Source organism: Orycteropus afer, unplaced genomic scaffold (genome assembly GCF_000298275.1).
Source record: "Orycteropus afer afer isolate SDZICR_OR568_19922 unplaced genomic scaffold, OryAfe1.0 scaffold00006, whole genome shotgun sequence".
Taxonomy (NCBI): Eukaryota; Metazoa; Chordata; class Mammalia; order Tubulidentata; family Orycteropodidae; genus Orycteropus; species Orycteropus afer.
The window spans coordinates 4038025-4061229 of record NW_006921593.1 but is presented as its reverse complement, the minus strand read 5'-3'; the positions used below and the strand labels follow the sequence as shown (position 1 = coordinate 4061229).

At 56.0% G+C, this 23205-nt stretch overlaps 1 protein-coding gene across 1 annotated transcript; it reads right to left on the bottom strand.

Annotated features, from left to right (window-relative positions):
• Nucleotides 1–3427: 3427 nt before the first annotated feature.
• On the bottom strand, nucleotides 3428–17909 carry NCF1 (neutrophil cytosolic factor 1). The gene is made up of 11 exons (XM_007940547.1): nucleotides 17838–17909; nucleotides 12920–13000; nucleotides 10696–10771; nucleotides 10433–10598; nucleotides 8725–8780; nucleotides 7964–8086; nucleotides 7508–7615; nucleotides 5908–6025; nucleotides 4475–4582; nucleotides 3782–3927; nucleotides 3428–3549 (listed from the first exon to the last, which is right to left on the bottom strand). Exons 1-11 carry the CDS (start codon nucleotides 17907–17909, stop codon nucleotides 3428–3430), a joined length of 1176 nt encoding a protein of 391 aa, XP_007938738.1.
• Nucleotides 17910–23205: the final 5296 nt, after the last annotated feature.

The following is a 23205-nucleotide window of genomic DNA, read 5'->3' as shown; positions in this document are numbered from 1 at the left end:
CCCATAGGGTTTCCAAGGCTGTAATCTTCACCCAAATGGACTGCCACATCTTTCTCTAGTGGAGTGGCTGGTGGGTTTGAACTACCGACCTTTTGATTGGCGGCTGAGCGCTTTAACCACTGCACCACCAGGCACCCACCTGCATACATACATGTTGGTGGTGTTTAGGTGCCGGCCAGTAGGTTTTGCAACCCCTGGCTACTCTGTGTGAACATGTAGAGTAGCCCTCGAGGGTTTTCTAGTCTGTAATCTTAGTGGGGGCACAGACTGCCGCATCTCTCTGCTGTGGAGCTGCTGGATGGATTTGAACCACCAGCTTTTGGGTTCGCAGCCAAGTGCTTAATCACTGCGCCACCAGGGCTTCTAAATATACCTGTATATATGCATCCATGGGGTCACTGCGAGTCAGAATCAACTCAATGGCAGTGGTTAGTGGGTACGCATATACATGGGGGCCTAGAATGAGTGTGTAATGAACGCCTGGCAGTGACCATGACATGTCTGTACATATACAGGCGTCCACTGTTCCGAACCTTCTGAGGGAAAGAAGGTCACGGCCCTTGAAGAATAAGAGTTGTCTATACAACCGTGGCTGTTACCAACTGCAGTGACATGAGCACTCACACAGCTCACCGGCCACTCCCATGCCAGTTTTGCCACTTGGCCCAATAACAACACCCGTCAGCATTATCCCTTGCAGGGTGTCTCCTGAAGGCCCGGTCGATTTGTGCTCCTAACTGGGAGAGTCACTGGGCTTTGTGACCCAAACTTGGGCAGGCTTTTCGGGCGGGGAGTGAACCTGCTTGGAGAGAGAATGGCTGAGTGCTCCCCCGTGGCCCCCCCCAGGAAGCAGCCGCAAGAGGAGACGAGCCTCCAGCTGTTGGGACCTGCACCAGGACCCAGTCCCAGGTCTCAGAGAGCCACCCTCAGACCAGGCCTGGACAACTCCTGTCCTGGGAGGGTCACTTCTGGTGAGGGAGTCCCAGAGGGACTGTTTAGTATGGGGGCTGGGAGAAGCCCGCCCCTGGCATGTGAGTGTATGCTGACAGGCAGCTGAGCTCGGATGGTTAAGTGATCCTTCCACAGTCGTGCAGTTAGGAGAATAGTCAACATGCCACCTGGATCCATGTGACTCTGAGGTCCCTGTTCTTCCTTTGCTAAGTGGCTACCATGACTGCCGTGGACACCAAGTGGGGATCTGTCATGGGCAGGGCTCCAGGGTGGTTAGCACGGCCCAGGACAGCGGCCTTCTGTTGACAGGACATTGTCGGGCTGCTCTTTGAGTCAACCCCTAAGGCTGCAGATTCCTTCTTGGCCTAGAATGTGTGTTAGAACAAGGATGGTTCGGGGTGGGGTGGCGACTGACTAGCTCTGTCATTCCTGGACTGAGCGGAGACTCTGGGAAATAACTGAATGAGGAACGGGGGGGTCTGCAAAGGGAGCACCCAGGGGTGGTGTAGTAGAAGAGGTGTGAAGGGGCCCAGGCTGGAGCGAGGGACTGATATGGTGGGTTCCCGGCAGGGTCCAGGGGTTGGGCACTGTGCTGCATCCATCACAGGGCCCTGTCTCCCCATCCCTGGGCAACCAAAGGAAGAACCCAGGCTTTGCGAAGGCCCTGCTCTCGGCCTGGCATGCGGGTGCACACATACTCCCACCTGTGAGGACACCTCTACAGGCCACCTGCCATAAGTTCTGACCCAAGATCACAGGCTCTGCGGGGTCAGGAAAATAAAAAAATGTATACCAAAAACCAAACCAAACTCACTGCCATCGAGTCAGATCCGACTCATAGTGACCCCTCCTTGGGTTTCTGAAGCAGTATCACTACGGAAGTAGATTGCCCAATCTTCCTTCTGAGGTGGTTCAAACCCACCAGCCTTCTGGACATATATTCTTAAGTGTATGATTAAGAGTAGAGGAAAATGTTTTCAGCAAATGGTGCCAGGACACTGATTATGCATATGGGGAAAAAAATAGACCTAGATCCCAACCTCACACCATGGACAACCCTTTTTTTGGATGGGTCAAGGTTTTTACTAAGTATAAAACCTAAAACTAAAAATCTTTTGGAAGAATTTGGTGAGTGGAGGCAGACAAAGATCCCTCAGGACATAGAAGAGAAAAAAAAAACTGGGTTCACCTCCTGGCTCTACCACCCACCTGCAGTATTACCTTCAGGAAATCACCTCCATTTTCTGTGTCCTGGTTTCTTCATCTGTAAAACACTCGCCTGACAAGTTGCCTCAGAACTGGAGATGACCAGAAGGGCCCGCTCTACATCTGCCCTCAGACAGTTGCTCACTTGGAAACAGACTCTTAGAGGGGTGCCCTTCCTCTACCCCTCACCCCTGTGTTCCTCTATGCACTTCCCTGTAGAACCAGAAACGAGAGAAAGCGTGGGAAACCGTTTGAATGGGACTTAAGCTTTAGAACAGTGAAACTAAGAACCATGACAATATTTTCTGTTTCTTGAAGATATGAAACATTTTTAAAAAAAATCTTACACTGTATTTAATAAAAAGAGTAAAAGTGAAACTGAACAAGCAAAGGGATGGGGTGGTTTGTGGTTTTAAGTTTTCCAGCAAACCAGACCAGCTGCCAGCTTGAGCTACTTCGGGTAGGGTTTTCAGTGGCTGGTTTTACCGAGATTAGCACCCATGCACTTCACCATTTGCGCCACCCGGGGGGGGGGGCAACAAAGGTTTGCAACAGTGACTCAAGTGGTTTTCTCACGGCCCTCTCGCTCTTCTAACTGCTCTCTTGAAAAGCATCTCTCATCCCTGTCGGTTTGCTCATCAAAGGGAACCAGCCTCGCCCACCCTCCCTCCAGCTTCCTGGCTTTCATCCTCAACCCGGGCCGCCCGGAGAAGCTGCATCTTTTGCAAGGATTGCGGCTCCACTGCGCCCTCACTTGGCACTGCAGTGGCTTTGCATTTGGGGAAAGATCCACCAGCAAAGGCCAGGGAGTCTGTTCATCAGTGAATTTTTGCTTCTGGTACGGCGTCCTAACTGGGGCAGGATCTCTGAATACCCAGAGTCCCCCCCCCCCACAGTGCGTGTGCCCCGTCACAGTGTTCCACGAGTTGCCGAGGTGCACAGACACGCTCACGAGCTGGCCTGTCGCCCCACCGCGTGCACCCTGCTCGGGGCTCTTCCAGAGGGGTCCGGAGTTCCTCTCTGCACTTGAGCCACCGCGTGCGGCCGAGGCCTGGGCTCTTGGAACTTTCCACATCAGAGCTCAAAGCCCCCGGGCTGATTCTAGAAACAGGTCAGGGGCAAAGACAGTACACTCCAGGCAACATTTATTGAGGGTGGCGCGTAGCCGGGAGAGGAGGGCCCCGGGGCACGTATATACAGGGGAACTCCCCGGGGCGAAGGATGGGAGGAGGTGGAGCGACCAGGACGCCATCTGGGGCAGCGCCCCAGCTCAGACAGCCGACGCCAGCTTCCGCTTGGTACTCTCGCTGCAGCGGTGCAGGATGAGGTCGGCGCTGGGACGCGGGGGCACCGCCGGCTGCGGCTTGGCGCGCTCGGTCTGCCGCTGCTCGTCTGCAGACCGACAGCGCGGTAGTGAGGGGCTCCGCCCTCCGCCCGCTCCCAGGCGCCGGCCACGCCCTCTGGGGGCTAGGCCCCGCCCCCGTGTGCCAAGGCTCCGCCCCGGCCGGTTCTCGCGCAGCCGCGGCCCCGGCGCTCCACAGGCCCGGGACTCGCGCTCTCCAGGTCTCGCCCCCTGAGACTTCGGCCCTGCCCCCAGGTGCCCGGGGCCGGGGCAGGTACTCACGCAGCGGGGCCTCAGCGCTCTGCGTTCCAGGCCGCGCCGGGCGGCGGCGCTGCTGCAGGTAGCGGACGCTGTTGCGTCGATAGGTGTCCTGGCTGAGGCGCTTGCGCGACCGCTGGTGGATGCTGTGTGCGTTGCGGATGGAAGACCTGGAGCGGGAGGGACCCGGCGTCGGTCAGAGCCCCGATCACCCTTCCTCGCCTGTCTCTGCCCGCGGGCTCGGACGGCCACTCCTGGGATCCAGAGACTGGCCCGAGACGGTGGGAACGTCCGGGACACCGCACGGCCTGGGCGGCACACGAATGCGGCTACCCGCTCACAGTTTCAGACCCTACCCTCTGCCCACCCACCGCAGACCTAGGCCTGTTTACTACACCTCCCACCGCCCCGCAGCCGCCTCCTCCCCCAGGAAGCCCCCCGGACTTCAGAGCCCTCCCCGCCCATCCCAACGACCCAGGGAACTCTGGACCCAGGGAATGGCTCCTCCATTCCCATCCTGCCTTCCTTCCGCGGCCGGTGGGACTCCGTCCTGTGCCAGCCCAGTGGCCGGACCCGGTGAGGGTCCTGCCTCCCCTGCCAGACTGGGAGCCCCGCCAAGGCTCCCTTGCCTAGGCGCTGCAGATCCAGGGCATGGGCCGACGGAGTGAGCGCACACATTCGTACTGAGACCCGCCCGGCCCGCGGACCCTCGTTCACCTGCGGGGTGGCGCCCCTCGGCTCTTGATCTGGCGTCTGGCCTGGGCCAGGTCCTGTCCTGACTTTTGCAGGTACATGGAAGGGAAGTAGCCTGTAATGTCATCTTTCCTGCAACAGAAACAGACCTTGAGGCCAGATCTGCAGCCTCAGGAGCTCAGAAGGCCTGGGCAGTACCCAGGGAGAACGTTCACCTGACCACCTGACCACCAGCAGAGCCTGCCCTCTGGCCTCGGTCCAGCACAGGGCCTCTCAGTTTGGACATTCCTCTTCCTTTCAGAATGGGGCAGGGGGAAGAAGTTAGCAGACCTGAATGTCCCCAGGGGAGTCTGGCATAAAACATCTGAAATGTCATGGCTTCAGTGTGTCCTTTTTGATCATTACCTTCTGTGTCCTGAGGAATCTTTGTCGGCCTCCACTCACCAAGTTCTTCCAAAAGTTTTTTTAGTTTTAGGTTTTATACTTAGTAAAAACCTGTGACCCATCCAAAGAAAAGGGTTGTCCATGGTGTGAGGTTGGGATCTAGGTTTATTTTTTCCCCATATGCATAACCAGTGTCCCGGCACCATTTGCTGAAAACATTTTCCTCTATTCTTAATCATATACTTAGGAATATATATCCAGAAGGCTGGTGGTTCAAACCCACCAGCCACTCCTCAGAAGGAAGATTGGGCAATCTACTTCTGTAGTGATACCACTTCAGAAACCCAAGGAGGGGTCACTATGAGTCAGATCTGACTTGATGGCAGTGAGTTTGGTTTGGTTTTTGGTATGTATTTTTTTAACTACCCATAGTAAAACTAATTCTTGGCTAATGAGAGAATCATAAGACGATTCTCGGTGCTTGATGGGGATTAACTGCACGTGGGTCTAAAAGGTGAGAAACACTGCTTCAAACCAAGGGTCATGTCGAGCGTATAGCTGCCTGGCCTGAGCCTTGGGATACGTTTGCTGGGGGCATGGGGAGGACCCAGAGCTCTGTCAACACAAGCAAGGATCCTTGGGGAGCACGGCGACTCCAGGGAGATGGCTTGGCAAGCCCCTGGGATTCTGTTTTCCCGCAGAACCAAAAATATTAATTAGTATTCCCAAATTCATTCAGAGTAACATGGAAACGGCAACGAAAGTTTTAAAAAGAGTGATGACTGCCAGTTATGAAATGCAGTAATTGATTCAGTTCTCTGTTAGCAGAGCAGGAATAAGAGATAGACATGCAGGGGACAAGATCCTAAGTTGCAAAGGAAGTGTGCCCTCCCTCAGGACACTCACAGGACAGACAGGATGGGATTACCACTCACCTGCTACAAAGGAGGGAACTGAGCCCAGAGAGGTGCAGTGGCTTGCCCAGAGTCACAGAGCTGAGGCAGCCCAGGGGCCAACAGGCCCACCCCAAGCCAGGGCTGACGCTCATTATGGGGTAGGGGATGCTCTCCTACCTGACGACCCACCAGCCATCCAGGAGCTTATGGATGACGTCGATGGTCTCGCCCTCACCCAGGGACACCTCATCCTCCTCCATGGCAGTGTAGGCCTTGATGGTGACGTAGGGCTCGCCTGGTCCGGGGTGGGAGGGGCATGTGAGGGTCTGCTCAGCACTGCGTTCCCCATGCCCTCTCCCCTTCTGGGCCATGTACCCCCTCCAGCTGGCCCAGCCCCACCTGGATGCACGACCTGCCCTCCTCTGGGCTGTCTCCTACCTCCCTGTTATGGATTGAATCAGGTGCCCTGGAAATGTGCGCTGTAAATCCTAACCCCTACACCTGTGGTAATGAGGCCAGGTCAGTGTAAGGTGTGTTTTAAACCAGTCACTTCCGAGGTGTAAAGGGAGCTGATTAGGCCCAGAAGCACAGATGGGGGAACAGAGATGTCACCTCACGTGAAGAGCAGGAACTGAGGAAAAGAAGCTGGAGAGAGACAAGAGCTGGCAGAGAGAGCAAGCCCTCCCCTGGAGCCAGGGCCCTGAACTCAGACTCCTAGCCTCCTAAACTTAAAGAAAATTAACTTCTGTTTGTTAAAGCCACCCCCTTGTGGTATTTCTTTTATAGCAGCGCTAAGAAACCTAAGGCACTTGACTGCTAACCAGAAGGCTGGCAGTTCAAACCCACCAGCCACTCCTCAGAAGGAAGGTTGGGCGATCTATTTCCGTAGTGATACTGCCTTGGAAACCCAAGGAGGGGTCGCTATGAGTCGGGGCTGACTTGACGGCACATAACAACAACAAGAAACTAAGATAGCAGACAATCCCGATTTTGTTCTAAAAGACCAGGCTTGCTGATCTGATAATCAGAGCCTGGTGAAACCCCGAGACTACAGCCCCTAGTTACCCTTCAGGTCTGGAAATGAACTCACTCCCGTTGCTTCCAGCCAAACAACAGGCATATGGGGTGAACATTTACATTAGGTAGATATACTCCTTAGAAGGATCAATCGTGGGAGAACAGAAGGGCAGTGTTGGCACAGGGAGATAGCTGGGGGTGGTGGCAGAAATGCATGGGAAAGAAGGACACAGGGAAGAGGTAACTACAGGGAGGAAATGGGAAGAGAGCTGTTACACTGGGGAATTGCAGTCAATGTCATGAAACAAAATGTGTATGAACTGCTGTGTGGAAAATGAATTTGCTCTGTAAACTTGCACCCAAATCACAGTAAAAAGGAAAAAACATTTATGTGGAGCCCACTCAGCCTGGGGGTGCCTGTTTGGGGAAGTCTGATAAGGGATGGCACCCCACCTCCAGGCAGCCCTCCTTCCCAAGCCTCAGGTCCGCTCATCACTCAGCTTCCCGATGAGCCTGGCCCCATACCCACGGCCACCAGATGTCCCAGGCTGACCTCACTTCTGCTCCAGTTGTCCTGGCCAAGTGCACCTCTGCCCTCCCAGGCCCCTAAGCCAGCAGCTTGGGGCCTCAGCCCTGACTTGCCCTCTGCCCAGGGCACAGTCGTGCTAGACTGTGGTCCCTGCTGGCTCTCAGAATCCCCGCCCCTCCAGCCCCACCCTCCCCCACTGCCATGGCCTTTTGGGGCAGATGGCAGGGGCACCTGCGTAGTTGGGCTCCGGGTCTTCTGCCTCGTCAGGACTGTCCAGGGGCTCCAGGTAGGATGCCGGGACCCAGCCACGCTTCGACTTCATCTGGCAGAACCACCAGCCTGTGGCAGTATGTGGGGAGGTGAGTCGGGGTGGGAGGGCCTGGCAGCCTCCTGTGGCCAAATGAGATCCCTCTGGGTGGCACAGACACACGAACCTCAAATGTCCCACTTCAGAACTGTCACATTTACCACCATGCAGAAAGCCACAGACTGACAGCTCTGAACCCCCGTCACACCCAGAAATGTGCCCACTCAGGTAAATCCCCATCAAGGCACAATGACGCCATGTATGGAGCCCCTCAGCCAACCCCAGGTGCGCACCCTCGACCCCCCTGAACGGCCCAAGGCTGCCTGAGAACAGAGTTGAGGGTGGGGGGGTGAAGGGGCACCAGGGGGCCAGAGGCTGACCACTCTCGCTCTTCTCCACCACGTCCACCACGTCACCCGAGGCCAGAGCCATCTCCGTGCCCGAGCTCTTCTCGTAGTCGGCGATGGCGCGGTATGTCTGCAGGATGATGGGCCCAGTGATGTCTAGGCAGAGGGGGCAGGGTGAGTGCGCACTTCTGGGAGGGCCTTCTCCTCCTGGGGTCCCCTCTGGGGCCACCAGAACAGCTCCAGGCATACTGGGGGTGGAACCACCCTGTAAACTATAGAGCACCTTCATTTATTGAGAACTTAGTAGGTTCCAAAAATAGCCCTGGTGGTGCAGTGGTGAAGTGCTTGCCTGTTAACCAAAAGTTCAGCAGTTCAAACCCACCAAGTGTTCCATAGAAAAAAGATGTGGCAGTCTGTTTCCATAAAGATTACAGCCTTGGAAACCCTATGGGGCAGGTCTACTCTGGGTTACTGTGAGTCAGAATCAACAAGATGACAACAGGGTAGTAGGTCACCGGGCTCCCTGTGAGTCAGAATGAACTCCATGGCAGTGGCAGTGGGGAATCTGTGGGTGGTGCCAACAGTTAGCACATGCTCAGCTGCTAACCATAAGGTTGAGGTTCTCATCCACTCCGGGCTGGGCTCTGGCCATGTGGTGAGGGAAGCACCTCCAGGGAGCCCCCCTCACTGTGCAGCGGACCCCACAGTGTAGGGACCCTACCCCAGCTGCCACCTCCTGTACTTCCCCACACAGCCCGTGCTCTGGGCGCTCCTGCCTGGCCACCCCGGCTCACCTGCTGCATTGGTCTTGCCATCCTTGGGCATCAGGTATGTCTCCGGCTTCTTCACCCTGCAGGGGAGGGCACATACCCTGGGTTAGACACGCTGCTCCCACTGGGGACAGGCGACCTACGGCAGAACTTCCCAACAGAAAAACCAGCTCGTGAGGGAGAGCGGCTCCATGGACAGAAGGGGTGGGGCACGCTGCCGGGGGGTGTTAGGGAATGGCAGGGGCCCTCTGCTGGCCCGCCCTAGTGCAGGGCGTGGGAAGCCACAGCTGCCAGCAGGCCATCCTCCTCCAGCAGGATAGAGCAGTGCACTAGGTCGTCCCGAGTCTGGGTGAGGCAGGTAAGTGCTTGTCTGCTGACACTGGTGATTGTACCCACGGAGAGGCACCTTGGTAGATGGGCCTGATAATTTGCTGCTTTGAAAACCCTGTGGAGCAGTTTGATTCGACAGCAACAGGCCCCTGGCCACCTCCCTTCTTCTGAGCCTGGAGAGGCGCTGCAGGGGGCCAGCTGCTACTCCCCCGCCCCCCGCCCCAGGTGAACTAGGGCAGCGAGTCCTTCAATGAGAGGCCACAGCAATGGCTGGAGTAACTGCCGCTGCTGGCTGCAGCCTGGGGTGAGGGCGAGGGGCAGACCTGTGCTGCCCCACAGTCAGTGACCAGAGGAGGACAGAAGGAGGTGCCTCCTAGCCTATCCCAGTTACCGCCCCTAGAGCCTCAGCCTCTCAGACGCCAGTGTCAGGCAGGGCCCTGAGAGCAAGAGGTCTGGGAGAGCCGCCAGCAGGAGCCCCAGACGCATTCAGCCACCAACACACTCAGAGGTGCGCTGCACTCCACAGTTTGCAAGCACGCCACGCTTCAGTTTGTAAGAGCTCCACATTTACAATTTGCAAGCGCTGTGCACTTCACTGTCTATAACGCTCTGCACTTCATCCATTGCAGCATCTGCCCCCCTCCCACGCCCTGACAGATGGAGAAACCCAGTTTAGAGAGGGTGGTGAGGCGCCCCAGGATCCCGCCAGGGAACTGCGGGCTATGAGACTCGAGCCCAGGATCCGAGGACTAGCCCCACCCCGGGAACCGCCCCTCCTGGAGAAATTGCCCCGCCCTGACAGCTGGCCCCGCCCCGAGAGCGGCCCCTCCTGGAGGACTGGCCCCGCCCCAAAAGCTGCACCGCCCAAAGGACTGGCTCCGCCCCAACACCTGGCCCCGCCCCGAGAGCAGCCCCTCCTGGACAACTGGCCCCGCTCAGAGAGCTGGCCACCCGTCTCGCCCGAGAGCGGCCCCGCCTAGAGGACTGGTCCCGCCCCGCGAGCTGCCCCGCCCAAAGTACTGGCTCCGCCCCAACTCCTGGCCCCGCCCCGAGAGAGGCCCCGTCTGGAGGGCTGACCCCGCCCCGAAGGCGTCCCTGTCCAAAGGACTGGCTCTGCCCTGACACCTGGCCCCGCCCGGAGAGCGGCCGCGCCTTGGGGACTGACCCCGCCCCGAGAACTGCACTGCCCGAAGGACTGGCTCCGCCCCGACAGCCGGCCCCGCCCCGAACGCTGAGCTTCGGGTCACAAGGGCAGAGCTGGGCCCAGGCCTCCTGCCCCAGCTGTATGAGTTTGGGCCAGTGACCTCCTTTCTCTGAGCTTCTGTCCTGGCCCTGTGAGCCCTCCAGCATGGGCGCCGCCCGCCTCCCGTGCCCCTGCGGGAGGCTGGAGGGAGCCACTCACTGGCTGTCCGCGGGCAGCTTGAGGTCGTCGGGGCGCACCTTGAAGAAGTCGAGCAGGTGCGAGCAGCGGGAGATCTTGACGGGCAGCCCCATGAGAGCGTTGCAGTACTCGGTGAGCGTGCCCTGGCGGCTCTCGGCTGTCCGCTGGCCATCAAACCACCGCGGGGCTGCCGGGCAGGACAGGGCCCCAGAGGCCCAGTCAGCGTCCACGGAGGGAGGGGACCCGGACCAGGGGCCCGCCCAGCTGACGTGCACACCCCTCACCTGGCAGGTGCGGGATGATCCTGTTCTCCGGGTTGATGTCCCCTGCCTCGATAGGGAACATTTCTTTTAAGATTTTCTAGACATTGAAGAAAGAAGAGGTATGTGAAGGGCTGTCCTTTGCAACACCACCATCTGTAACAGCACAAAGCTGGACCAACCCACATACCCTTGCCTTCTGGTGGCACCAGCCAGAAACTGCCCTAGCCTCTTAGGTCCCTGTTTCTCCCCCACCCCCATCCAAGCCACCCACAAATCTTTGGGCCCTACTCCAAAAATGTATGGTGAATGGGACCGCCCTACAGCCAGCCCCTGGTCCTGGCCACCACCATGCCCATGTCTGGGTTATTACAACAGCCACCACGTCTCTCCTTCTTTCCCTCTTGTCTACCCTCAACCCAGCGGGATCCTGTGAAAACCAGGTGGGAACGTCCCTCCTTTGCTCAGAGCCCTCTGGCTCTGACTCTCCCCCAACCCCGCAGCTCTCATCTCCATCAAGTCTTGGCTGAAATATCACCTTCTCCTTGATTCTGTCCCAGACCAGGAACCAGAAGCCACCACACTCTGTGACCAACACATTTCCCCTCACCCAGTACTTCCTGTCCCCTTCTCTGCTCTGTTTTTCTCACAGGACTTATCACCTTCTAACTGCCCGTTTCCATGACGTGTTTTCTGTTGGCTTCTTCCCCTGACACCTCCACTGGGACTTTAAGTCCACAGGGAAGGCAAGGATTCGTATCCACTTTGTGTACCCTCGCCACCTTCAGCTGTGTCCTGTGCACCACCTGGAACATGCCCGGCACTTAGTAGGTGCTCAGTAAACAGGTGTTGAATGAAGGAACGAGTCCACCAGTTAATAAAAAGGACTAATCACACAACAGAATAGTCTAGAACAATTTAAAGAGGTGGGATAGGTCTACACGCATACCAGCATGGCCATGTCCCCAAAACATAACTTATTGACAGAAAATTAGAGAAGGGGGCATACAGTACACGGGTGTTCACTGGGCAGTACTGCAGATTGCTGTTAGACTCAGACTGGTGTGTGAGTGAGTGAGTGTGTGGTCACTAGGGCCAGGAGCTGGGACCAGGGGTACAGGATGAAGGGAGCCTTCAACTTCTTTCGTAATGTTTTGTTTTGTTTCTTTCAAAGAAGCCTCAAAGCAGGTGGCCCGGTGGCATCGGTTGTGAATTGTAGGTGCCGGGTGTGCAGGGCTGGTTACGCTCCTTGTTGTGTGCAGCTGCCTCTGAACTTCCCTACACGGAGCAGGGTGGACCCTGCAGGGCTCCTCTGCCTATTATGAGGCCTAGCATGTGGGGATGGGCCTTTGGGGGACTCATGTGGCTTTTGTGGACCATCTATCATCCCCTGACCCTGTCTCAGACCAGAAGCAGCCACCATGCTCTGCATACCGTGACCCGCGACTATCATCCCCGTCCAGTCCACCCAGCCGCTGGTGCCTGGGGCTGCCCCGTGAGACCAGTGCACAGAAGGGCACCGGGGTCTCTCACATAACTCCTGGTGAGAGCAAAGCCAGGTTGCCGTCGAGTTGATTCCAACTCATGGAAACCCCGTGTATGTCAGAGTAGAGCTGTGCTCCATAGGTTGTCAGTAGTTGAGTTTTGGGGAAAGAGATCACCAGGCCTTTCTTCCGAGGGACCTCTGGATGGACTCAAGAGTCTAACCTTTCAGTTAGCAGCTGAGCACACGAACTGTGCCACCCAGGGACCCCACAGAGCAAGAGGACCTGGCTCTTGGCTGTCAGAGCTATCAACCCTCCTTTTGATATGACAGGAGTCCCTGGGTGGTTAAGTGCTTGGCTGGGAACTGAAAGGCTGACAGTTCCAACCCACCTCAGAAGAAAGGTGATCCACTTGAAAGGGTCACAGCGATTGAAAACCCTAAGGAGCGGTTTACTCTGAAACCCATGGGGTCGTCACGAGTCAGCACAGACTCAGCAGCAACTGGTTGGGGTCGGGGGGTGGTTGAACACTGGGGTCCTAATCAGGGCAGGGTCATCAGTGAAAGAATCAGCTCCCAGGAGGAAACAAACCCTCGGTGGTGACACTGGCCAGGCTGCTCCCTGCAGGGACGGAGCCAGTGTGTCCCTGAACCACCGGATCCCCCGCACTGTGGGCTGGTGGGATTCAGGGGTCCGCAGGACGCCCCACCCCACTGCACCCCAATCGCCATCTGGGCGGCTTCCCCCCCCCCGGGGGCACTCACGTGGAACTCGTAGATGTCCGTGAACCGGCGGTAGACCACCTTCTCCGACAGGTCCTGCCACTTCACCAGGAACATGTATACCTGGAGTGGGGTCAGACGGGGGCCTCGTTCTGTTTCTGACAGCCTTGTCGTCTACCTGCCCACCCACCCAGGACTCGGGGGCTCGATCCGGGGCAGTTCAGGCATGCTGTTCATGGGTCCAGAAGCTACCACTCCCCAACTTACGACCACAGGCAAAAGGGCCGGCTTCCCTGACCCTCAAATTCCCCATCTGCAAGTTGGGGATAAAATTAGAATTTTATACTGGGGCTGGGGTAGGAATTCAGAGGCATAGCAGAGGGGAGGAGTGGGGAACTGCCCCCTGGGGCAAGTCCAAACGGACACCAGACCAGGCTGCCAGGGAATGACACCCCCCACGATGCCGGCACCTTCCCAAGCCCCAACCTAGAGATGGCCCTGGGTGCTCAGCACCCCTCCGCCCCTGAGAGAGTTACGTATGGGAAGACAGACAGAAAGGGCTGGGCTCGAACAATGAAAGCACTCCGTCAGATTCTGTGTAATTCCATCTCTGTAAGATACTCATGGGAGCTCTGGTGACATAGTGCCTAAGGCACTTGACTGCTAACCAGAAGGCTGTCGGTTCAAACCCACCAACCACACTCCTTGGAAGGAAGGCTGGGAAATCTACTTCTGTAGTGATACTGCCTCGGAAACCCAAGGAGGGGTTGCTAAGAGTCGGAATGGAACAACATATAGGAACAAAGGTAGATTGGTGGTTGCTGGCGGCTGTGCAGGGCCGGGGGTGAGAGCGTTCTAAAAGTGATTTTGGTGACAGTTGTATAACTCTGTAAACATAACTACAAACCATTGAATTGTACGTTTTAACGAGATGAACGTACGGTATATGGACTGTATCTCAGAGCTCTTATTAATAAAAAAGAACTCAGTAAGGAAAAATAAGCATGCAGAAATAGCTAGAGGAACAAACAAAAGACAGGCATATGGGCTGAACATTGACATCAGGTAGATACACTCCTTGAAGAGATCAATCATGGGAGAATAGAAGGGCTGTGTATACACAGGGAGACAGCCCGGGGGGCAGGAGTGCATGGAGGGAAGGACACAGGGAAGGAAGAGGTGACTATGGGGAGGAAGTGGGGGGGAATGTTGCATTGTGGGAAATTGCAGTTAATGTCATGAGACAAGGTGTATGTGAATTTGCTCTGTAAACTTTCACTCAAATCACAATAAAAATTAAAGACGAAAGCTAGAGGGATACTCCCAAAACCAAACTCACTGCCATCACGTCGATTCTGACTCATAGTGACTCCCACTGGGTTTCCAAGGGGTGTGGAAGTAGATTGCCCTAGCTTCCTTCCAGAGCAGCTGGTGAGTTTGAACCACAAGCCTTCCAGTTAGCAGGCATATGCCTTAGGCACTGAGCCACCAGAGCTCCTTAGAGGGTTACTACTTAGCTACCACTAGGAACCGGTCACGGAAATGCAGCAACATGGGTGGCTCTCAGACACCCTGTGCCGAGCAGGCACACACGTGTGCGTGAACAGAGGCCGCTTTGGTGGCATCCAAGGATAAAACTGACTTAGGGGGAAAAAGAGAAGTGGTTGTCTGTGGGAAGCGGTGGGGGCTGACTGGGGCGTGAGGACACATTCTAGGGGGACAGAAAGGGTCTGTATTTTGATGGGGGTTGGGTGTGCGGGCACATGTACTGTCAGACTCAGCAAAGGCATCCTAACGATTTCGAAGTCCATTTTATAGAAATTTGACATGAAAAGAGCGCATGGATTAACAAATACTGTTCTGCAGGTAATGACACGTGTGCTGAAGTTTTCAGGGAGAGGTATACCGATGTTTCACCGAGCCCTGGTGGCACAGTGATGAAGCACTCGGCTGCTATCTGAAAGGTCGGCTGTTCCAACCCACCAGCTGCTCCGTGGGAGAAAGATCAGGCAGTCAGCTTCTGTAAAGATTGTTGTTGTTATGTGCCGTCGAGTCGGCCCTGACTCATAGCGACTCCTCCTTGGGTTTCCGAGGCAGTATCACTACGGAAATAGATTGCCTCATCTTCCTTCCCAGGAGTGGCTGGTGGGTTTGAACCGTCAGCCTTCTGGTTAGCAGTCAGATGCCTTAGGCACTACGCCTAAACTGCACTGAAAGCTTAAACTTGATGTAATACATTCGTGGTTCTGTTGTTCACGGTGCTGTGGGTGTAGAGATGGTGTAATGATTCTCTGTGTTGTAACACTGAGCAAAGCAGTAAACATTGATTTTCAGGGGGACTACACACATAAATTGGTGAAAAGCAAAAGTCACATGAAACAATCAGTTTCCCCTCTGCCCCGTTCTGTAAGCAGTGAGCACGCGCAGCACGGGATCTTGGTTCTAAATTCCACTCCCCACTATTGAGAGCCAAGGTTCTGGACAGACGTGGCTGAGGCCGGGGTGGGGCAGGGAAAGTACAGGCTGACTCGGGAACAGTTTGTGCCAGAAGGAAGGGCGTGCTCCAAGAATGAGGGGGCGCTTCAAAAGGACACAGAGCCAGCTTGAAGGAGCGCCCGCTGGGACGATTTGGGCATTAAAAGACAGTGATACACAGGATTCTGACCTATTGAGTAAAGTAAGAATCAACCAACCAGCAGGAAGAGAACCCTGCTTCTCACAGTCGAATGCTAACTAATAAATGCAGAACGACAGAGTTAGAATCACCGTTCGCAACCACTGTAGTGATTCCTTTCCTGGCAATCTTTATAGTGATTAGACTCCAGCACAAGTCACCAACGCACTTACTGCAAAGAACACAGGATATTCACATAGTTTCACAGTCTCTCCTCAGAGACAGATTCTCTCCCTACAGAGGGAAAAACAGTAAGGACAGTGGAGAAAACAGGACACCTCCACTCCTACTGATCACAGTTAACATCATCGTATTGAAACAATCTAAAGCGAGTGCCACCCACGTGCATAGAGATGGAAGCTGGTTAATGGTGACCGGGGCGGGCAGGAGGGTGGGAGGGGGGACTCGTGATTCAGGGAACGCTGAGCTTCCGCCGAGGGTGATGGAAAATTGTGGAAGGGTGTTGGCTAAACAATGCGATGAAGTGATGAATGTCACAGAGTTGTACGCATAAAAACAATGTTCAATGGCACATGCTTTGTTACGTATCTATTTACCACATAAAAACCAAAACAAAACTTCTGACGGTCCTGTTAGAATAAATACAGTTGTTAGTTGGTTGGAGGTGACTCTGACTCAGGCGACCACGTGTGGGCGTCACATTAGAACTGCTCCAAGGGCCTTTCAACGCTGGGACCTGTTGGAAGCAGGTCACCAGGCCTGTCTTCTGAGGCGCCTCTGGGTCACTTTGACCTGCTAACTTTTTGGCTGAGTCATTAACCATTTGTGCCACCCCCCAAAAAAAAACAAACCGAACCCACTGCCATCGAGTGGATTCCGACTCATAGCGACCCCCATTGGGTTTCTGAGGCGGTAACTCTTTACGGAAGTACATTGCCCAGTCTTCTCTCTGGGGAGTGACTGGTGGGTCACCCAGCTGCCTTAAATACAATTTAGTGGTTACAGAAAAGAATTGTGTGCACCTGTTAGGATGGAACGAGCCTCACTTCTGAGACAGCCCTGGCCCAGATTCACAGCCTGAATCAGAGAGCCACAGACAAATCCAGACCGCGGGGCAGTCTGCCAGGTAAGTGACCTGCTCTCTTCAAAATGTCCAAGCTGAGAAAGGTGGAGACAGACTGAGCAGGACTGTCACAGGTTAAAGCAGCAGCGTAAGGAGGCTTTATCCTTATGCTTATGACAACGGCTGATCCTGGAGTGGATCCCGGACCCCAAACAACTGCTACAGGGACAAACAGGATGGCTGCTGAAATGTGAAGATGGTCAGGGGTTAGAGAACAGTGTGGTAGCAATACTAGTTTCCTGATTTTGACACAGCTGCACGGTGGTTATGAAAGAGAATGGTCTTAATTTAAAGAAACACACCACTGCCGTATTTAGGGGTGAGGAGCTCTGGTGGTGCAGTGATTAAGGCATTGGGCTGCTAACCAAAAGGTCGGTGGTTCAAACCCACCAGCTGCTAGAGGAAGAAAGATAAGAAGCAGCCGCCATGTGTTTGTAAAGATTTATAGGCTTGGAAACCCAGTGGGGGTTGCTATGAGCGGGAACAGACTGAAGGCAGTGAGTTTGCTTTTGGCTTTGTATTTAGAAGTAAAGAAATGCAAAGTTTCCAGCTTACCCCCAGTGATTCAGAAAATTTATATTCAGAGAGAGAAAAAGAAATCAGGGGAGTGATTGGTACCTGTTTTGAGTAGTGTTTTGTAAATGTGAAATTATTTTGAAATTAAAAGTCAAAAAGAAAAAGGGCTCGGCTCACAGTAGGGGCTCAGGGAATGGCGCTCCTACCCTTGGACCTGGGGGCCCCTGACCGTGGAGGCGTCTGCTCAGACAGTCCTTCAGCCCTCGGGGCAGGAGGGGGACTTGGCTACCTTTGTGGGGTGTCATCCTACCAGAAGGGGTAAGACTCTAACTGGCATCCTGGGGCGCTGGAGGGATTGACAGCCTTTCCCCCCAACCTCCAGGACAGCCTCTCTCTCCAAGCTCAGGATGGTCCTGGAGGGCTCCCCAGAGGAGTGGCCCCTGGAACCGAGCTCTGGAGCAGAGAAACCCCTGGCTGCGCCGGGGGGAGCAGGGAGGGAGGTGGCTACAGGGGCTGGGGGCCCAGGACTCCCATCTTCGTCAAAGGACCTACCTCACGGTGGACCCAGACGGACAGACTGAGGCCGCAAGACAGGAGCCACTTGCCTTAGTCCTCAGCTCATCCGGGGAGTACCCTGGTGTGTGGGGGTCGGACTTCTTGTGGAGGGGGGACCCCTGGCTACTCACGTAGTGCTGACTGGGCACGAAGCGTTTCTCAAAGCCCAGGAGGGCGATGTGGCGGATGAAGGGGTCTCCCATGGTGGGGCTGCGGGGCTGCGGGCCTCTTGGCTCCCGGCCGGCGCTTTGAGCGCGGCCTTATATGCGCTGGAAAGAGGAAGTCACCCTGCGGAAGAGGGGCTGGGGAAGAGGGGCGCGGGAAGGGCCCTGCTTCTTCTTTCAGTTTCTGGGCAGTCTCCAGGGTCCCGGCTCCGGGCGCGGAAGGCCGCGCACGTGTGTGCAGGGTCCGGGGGCGGAGGGCGGCGCACGTGTGTGCAGGGTCGGGGCGCGCAGGGCAGCGCACGTGTGTGCAGGGTCCGGAGGCGGAGGGCGGCGCACGTGTGTGCAGGGTCCGGGAGCCTAGGGCCGTGCACGTGTGTGCAGGGTCCGGGCGCGGAGAGCCACGCGCACGTGTGTGCAGGGCAGAGTATAATCTTCGCCTCCCCGTGGCCTTGGGGAGGTGCTGTCATCTCACCCTCGTCTTCCTGGCTCCCTCTGCTTGGGCCATAGCTGCCTCTCTGCTGCTCCCAGAAAACCCCACAGGGCCATGGCACCTGCTGTCCCCACATGCAGGTCTCTGCTCAAATGCCGCCTTCCTGGACAACTTCACATCAAATAGCAAAGCCTCCCACCTCCTCCCTGCTTGCATTTTCTCCAGAGCACTTACGCTGACTGACACGGTCCTGTAACCCTATGGTGGTGCTGTCCAGGCAGTTCCCACCCACAGCCCGCGTACAACAGACCAGCGCTGCCTGGGCCTGCCCCGTCTTCCCCATCATTGCCATGTCTGAGCCAGCCCACTGTTGGCATGGTGTCCGTCCATCTAGCTGAAGGTCGTTTTTTTCGCTGACATTCTATTAAGCATGATGTCCTTCTCCAGAGACTGGTCCCTCCTAATAACATGACCAAAGCACGTGAGACAAACTAACCAGCCCCGTTTCTAAGGAGCTTTCTGGCTGCACTTCTTCCAAGACAGATGTTTGTTTCTCTGACAGTCCATGTCTAGTCACTATTTTTCACCAACACAATTCAAATGCATCAACTCTCTGGCTGTCCTTTCTCATTGTCCAGCTTTCACATGTGTATGAGGCGACTGAAAACACCATGGCTTCAAAGTAACACCTGTGCTCTTCAACCCCTTAAGATCTTTTGTGCTCCATTTGCCCAGTGCTTAGTCTTTTGATTTCTTGACCGTTGTGTCCATGAGCACTGACTGCAGTTCCAGGTAAAATGAAATCCTTGACAACTTTCAGTCTACTTTTATCATGCTTATTGGTCCACTTGGGAAGATTTGTTTTATGGTGAGGTGTACTGAAGGCTGTAGCCTTTGATCTTTGTTTTTTTTTTTTAAACTAGTCGAACCCTTCTGGCAGCGAGCCTCCTGGCAGGGAACGACTTCGTCTGTTTGGAAAAAAGCTCTAGCCCCAGCGCCCAGAACTGGCACTTCGTGCACCCTGCATCAATACCTGGAGACTGACTGACTCACTCACTGAGCAAACGCAGCCTCCGTGGGACAGCGGCCAGCGGCTGAGTGCGAGTGGCAGCCAGGACTGTGACACAGACTTCGAAGGAGACCCGAGTTCAAATCCTGATTCCACTTTCAAGACATCGCTCCTCAGCGGACTCAGTTCCATCCTGGGTGAAATGGGACCATCACGTCTGAGAGGAAAGGTATTTGGGATGCAGAGGTGAGTTAAGAGTGGTGAGCGAGTGGAGGGGTGTGGCTGGGCCGGGCAGCCATGAGGCGGGGTGCGAACGTTCAGGTGGAGAGGACGACACTGGGAGCCGGTGAGCAGGTTGCTCCGAGCTCCACGGGCGTGAATGTAAAAGCTGCAGGCAACACTACTTCCCGCAGAGGCCCGGGAGGCTCGGGGCTTGTATAGTTCTGCCCAGGTCACACAGCAAGTGGCCCTCGCAGCTGGAGCCCAGGGGAGATGGGCACAGCCTGTGACCCAGGCCTGCAATTCCAAGAAGTGGACAAGGTTGAGAGAAGACAGCAAAGGCGCCCAGCACTAAGGGGCTTGCTCCCAGAGCCGTAGACACCCTAGAACACAGTGGGTGAGGACTGGGACCCAGTGGGGGGGCAGTCTTGATGGGCTGTGTTGTGACAGCTAATGGGACCCTGTCAAGTTCGTTGTTCCTGACCCTCATCACAAGGTGCAGGGTCCATCCCTCTGTTCTGATTCTCTGGACAGGTACACCGAGTGTGAAAGCAACCCCTCACTGCCCCTCCCGTCCCAGGTCACCAACATGGGACTCAGCCCTGGAAGTCCTCTCCATTAACGACGCAGGAAATCTCCACACTAAATACGGAGGTCTGGTAGCCTAGTGCCTAAGGGATCTGACTGCTAACCAGAAGGCTGGCGGTTCAAACCCACCAGCCACTCCTCAGAAGGTTGGGCAATCTACTTCCGTAGTGATACTGCCTTGGAAACCCCAGGAGGGGTCGCTATGAGTCAGGGCTGACTCGACGGCACATAACAGATAGATATAACGGGCCACCACCCAGGGATGAAAAGGACCCGCTGCTGCACAGGAGCCAGCCACAGCCTGTCTGCGGGGCGCTGGGGCTCAGGGTGAGGGGTGGGCGGTGCCAGAGGAGCAGCATATAGAGAAGGCTAAGGACACTGGTGACGGGGCATCCACTTTGTGAGAATTAATCCAGCCCCACACGCGGAAGATGCGGCCACGGCCCTTTCCTGTCCGGTTGGTTTACATCCAATGAGTCTAAAAGATGACGGTGGGGTCGTTCAGTGGTTATGATGTCACGTCAGTGGGCGCAGCCCTGCACGAGGTGGCTGTTTAGGTGTCCCCTCGTCTCTGTCTTTCCTGTCCCAAACGGGACTGCCTCGAAGGCCCCAGCTGGGGCCGAGCAGTGTGGCTCCCCTGGCCGGCCAGGCCGGGCGTGAGTCGTTGGCCCCGGGCACGCACTTCCCCGTCTCTCCTCCAGTGGTCTTTCCACTCTTGCCTAACTGCCTGGCCAGGCCACCCTGTCCTTGGGACGCCAGCTGTGGCTCTGAGCCGGGGTCCCGGTTCCCCTGGGCTGGCGGTCCAGCCTGTGCCACACCTCGACCCTCCTGTGGGGCCCAGCAGACAGCAGGCACTGCTGGGCTGGGCTGGGACCTGGGTGTGACCTCTGCCAACCCAGTCAGGGTGAGGCAGCGTTTGCTGAAATTCGTGGATGGAACAAGTGACCAAATGATTAAAAAAAACGAAGGAAGGAAGCAATGAAGGAAGTTACGAGTAAAGTGTTTTTATGGAGAGAAGACACAATTGTTTTAAGCTTTTATTGGGAAATACATAGCCAATGGAGAGGAAGATGTACAGCGTAACTCATTACTGTGAGACTGTAATTATCACCAAGTGGACACGGAGGTAACCCCTCAGGTGTCAGATTAACTGGAGCCAACTGCCCGCTGAGGGCTAACAGGAAGGACTCTCGGGCTGAGGTCCTGTCAGCGCCTTCTCTCTGGCATCGTGGTTATCCTCACAGTGAGTCCATCAGCTTGAACGTACACTTGGCCACCATGTACAGACTGGGAAACTGAGGCACAGACAGTGGACAGGGTGCTGGATATATGGGCCAGGGCAGAGGTGGGGCTCGAACCAAGCTGGACCTCAAGCCACTCTCTGAACCACTGGGCCCTTGCGTGTGGCTCTTGAAGGTGGGTGTGAATGAATGATTAGGGGGTGAGGAGCTTACACTGGAGAAACCAGTCTCCAGGAAGGCCCCAAAGGAAGGAACTGCTCTAGGCAGGCCACGCCGTAGGGGAGCTCGAGTCTGGGCCTCTGCCCAGAGAGCGCATTGTTTCCTGCCTCGGGGACCTGGCTTTGGGGCTGCGCTGGTCAAGTCCTCAATCAAGAAACCCCAGAGGCTGGGTCCACAGCAACAGGTCGTGTGCCAAGGATGTTGGTCAGGGCGTCAGTCCTGCTCCCTGCCCCCTAGGACCTTCTGCCAGAAAGAGACTCACAGGCTTCCTGGGTTGGGATGATGGGCTCTCACTGGGCTCAGTCCTTCTCTTACACCCTTCCGGATGGCCTTTCTTGAGCAAGGAGCACCGATCCCCATGTCAACTTTGGGCCAGTCACAGGCTGGGGACTAAGAGCCACTTGGCTGGGATGGCAGCTCTCATGGTAAAGGCTGGTCCAAGGGGAGCTCAGCCTTCGTCAGGCTCTTCCCAGGGCTGCGTGGGATGCAGCAGGGGTCGGAGTCTACGGGGTGGGCTGTGTGTGAGGGTGGAGGTGAGGCCACTTGTAGGCATCGCGACTGTCCCAGCCAGGCAGACCACCAGCCAAGCATGGGCTGTAGCTGCAGTCCTGGGTCAGCTCCCAGTGCGCTGCACCATCTGGTGGCGCGCCTGGCACCAAGCTGGTCTCAGCCAACTCCACTCTTACAAAAGCAGGCCCCACTGGGGCTGGGAAGATCCCAGGGACTGGCCTGTGGCTGCCCTCAGCAGCTACTTCCCGGCTGACACTATTCCGCCGGGGTCTGGGCCCATCAGGTGGTGGACGTTAGACAAACCAAGTACTGAACTGGAATACAGCAGCATGCTGCCATTGCAGGGTCTTTGATTTTTTTTTTTTGGGGGGGGTGTATTTATTTTTTCTAGTGAGGTAATGGGCTTCAAGACTCGGTGATCACCATCTCTCCAGCCCTGAGAAGTCACAGTGGGGACTGTCAGTCTGGAGGCAGGGTGCCAGTGGACAGCAGGCTGGGGGCTGGTGGGAGGAGGGGAGGAAGCTGCAGTCTGGTGCAGCTCACCTGCCACCTTGCCGTGTCCTGTACCAGTCCCCAGGCCCCAGCTTCTCACCCTGCAGAGCCTATGTTCGTCTCCAGACACTGACTAGAGCAGCCCGGGGCTTGTGGACCTCAGCGCTTGCTAGCTTCCAGGACAGGTAGCAGCCCGGGGCTTGTGGACCTCAGCGCTTGCTAGCTTCCAGGACAGGTAGCAGCCCAGGGCTTGTGGACCTCAGTCGGCGCTTGCTAGCTTCCAGGACAGGTAGCAGCCCTGCCCTGACACCTCTGCCAGAAGCCTGCCCTCGCTGTTCCTCATCAGAGTCTCCTGAGGATTTTAATCAATCCTTGGAGGAGGAGGGCAAACTCGCTCTAAGTTACAGAGTATTAATGGCACAGGTTCGGGGCCGAGCTAGGTCTTCTCCCAGCCTCTAATAGCCGGGCCCCTCCAGCTCTTCGGGAGGTCTGTCCAGGTCGTCAGTCACTGCCAAGGACACAGAGGCTTGAGAGCAGCTTCGAGATGCTGGAGGTGAGACACCCACCCAGCTCCCTCTGGCTCCTGAGAAGGAAGCTGGCCAGGAAGTCCCTTTACAAACCGGTGTT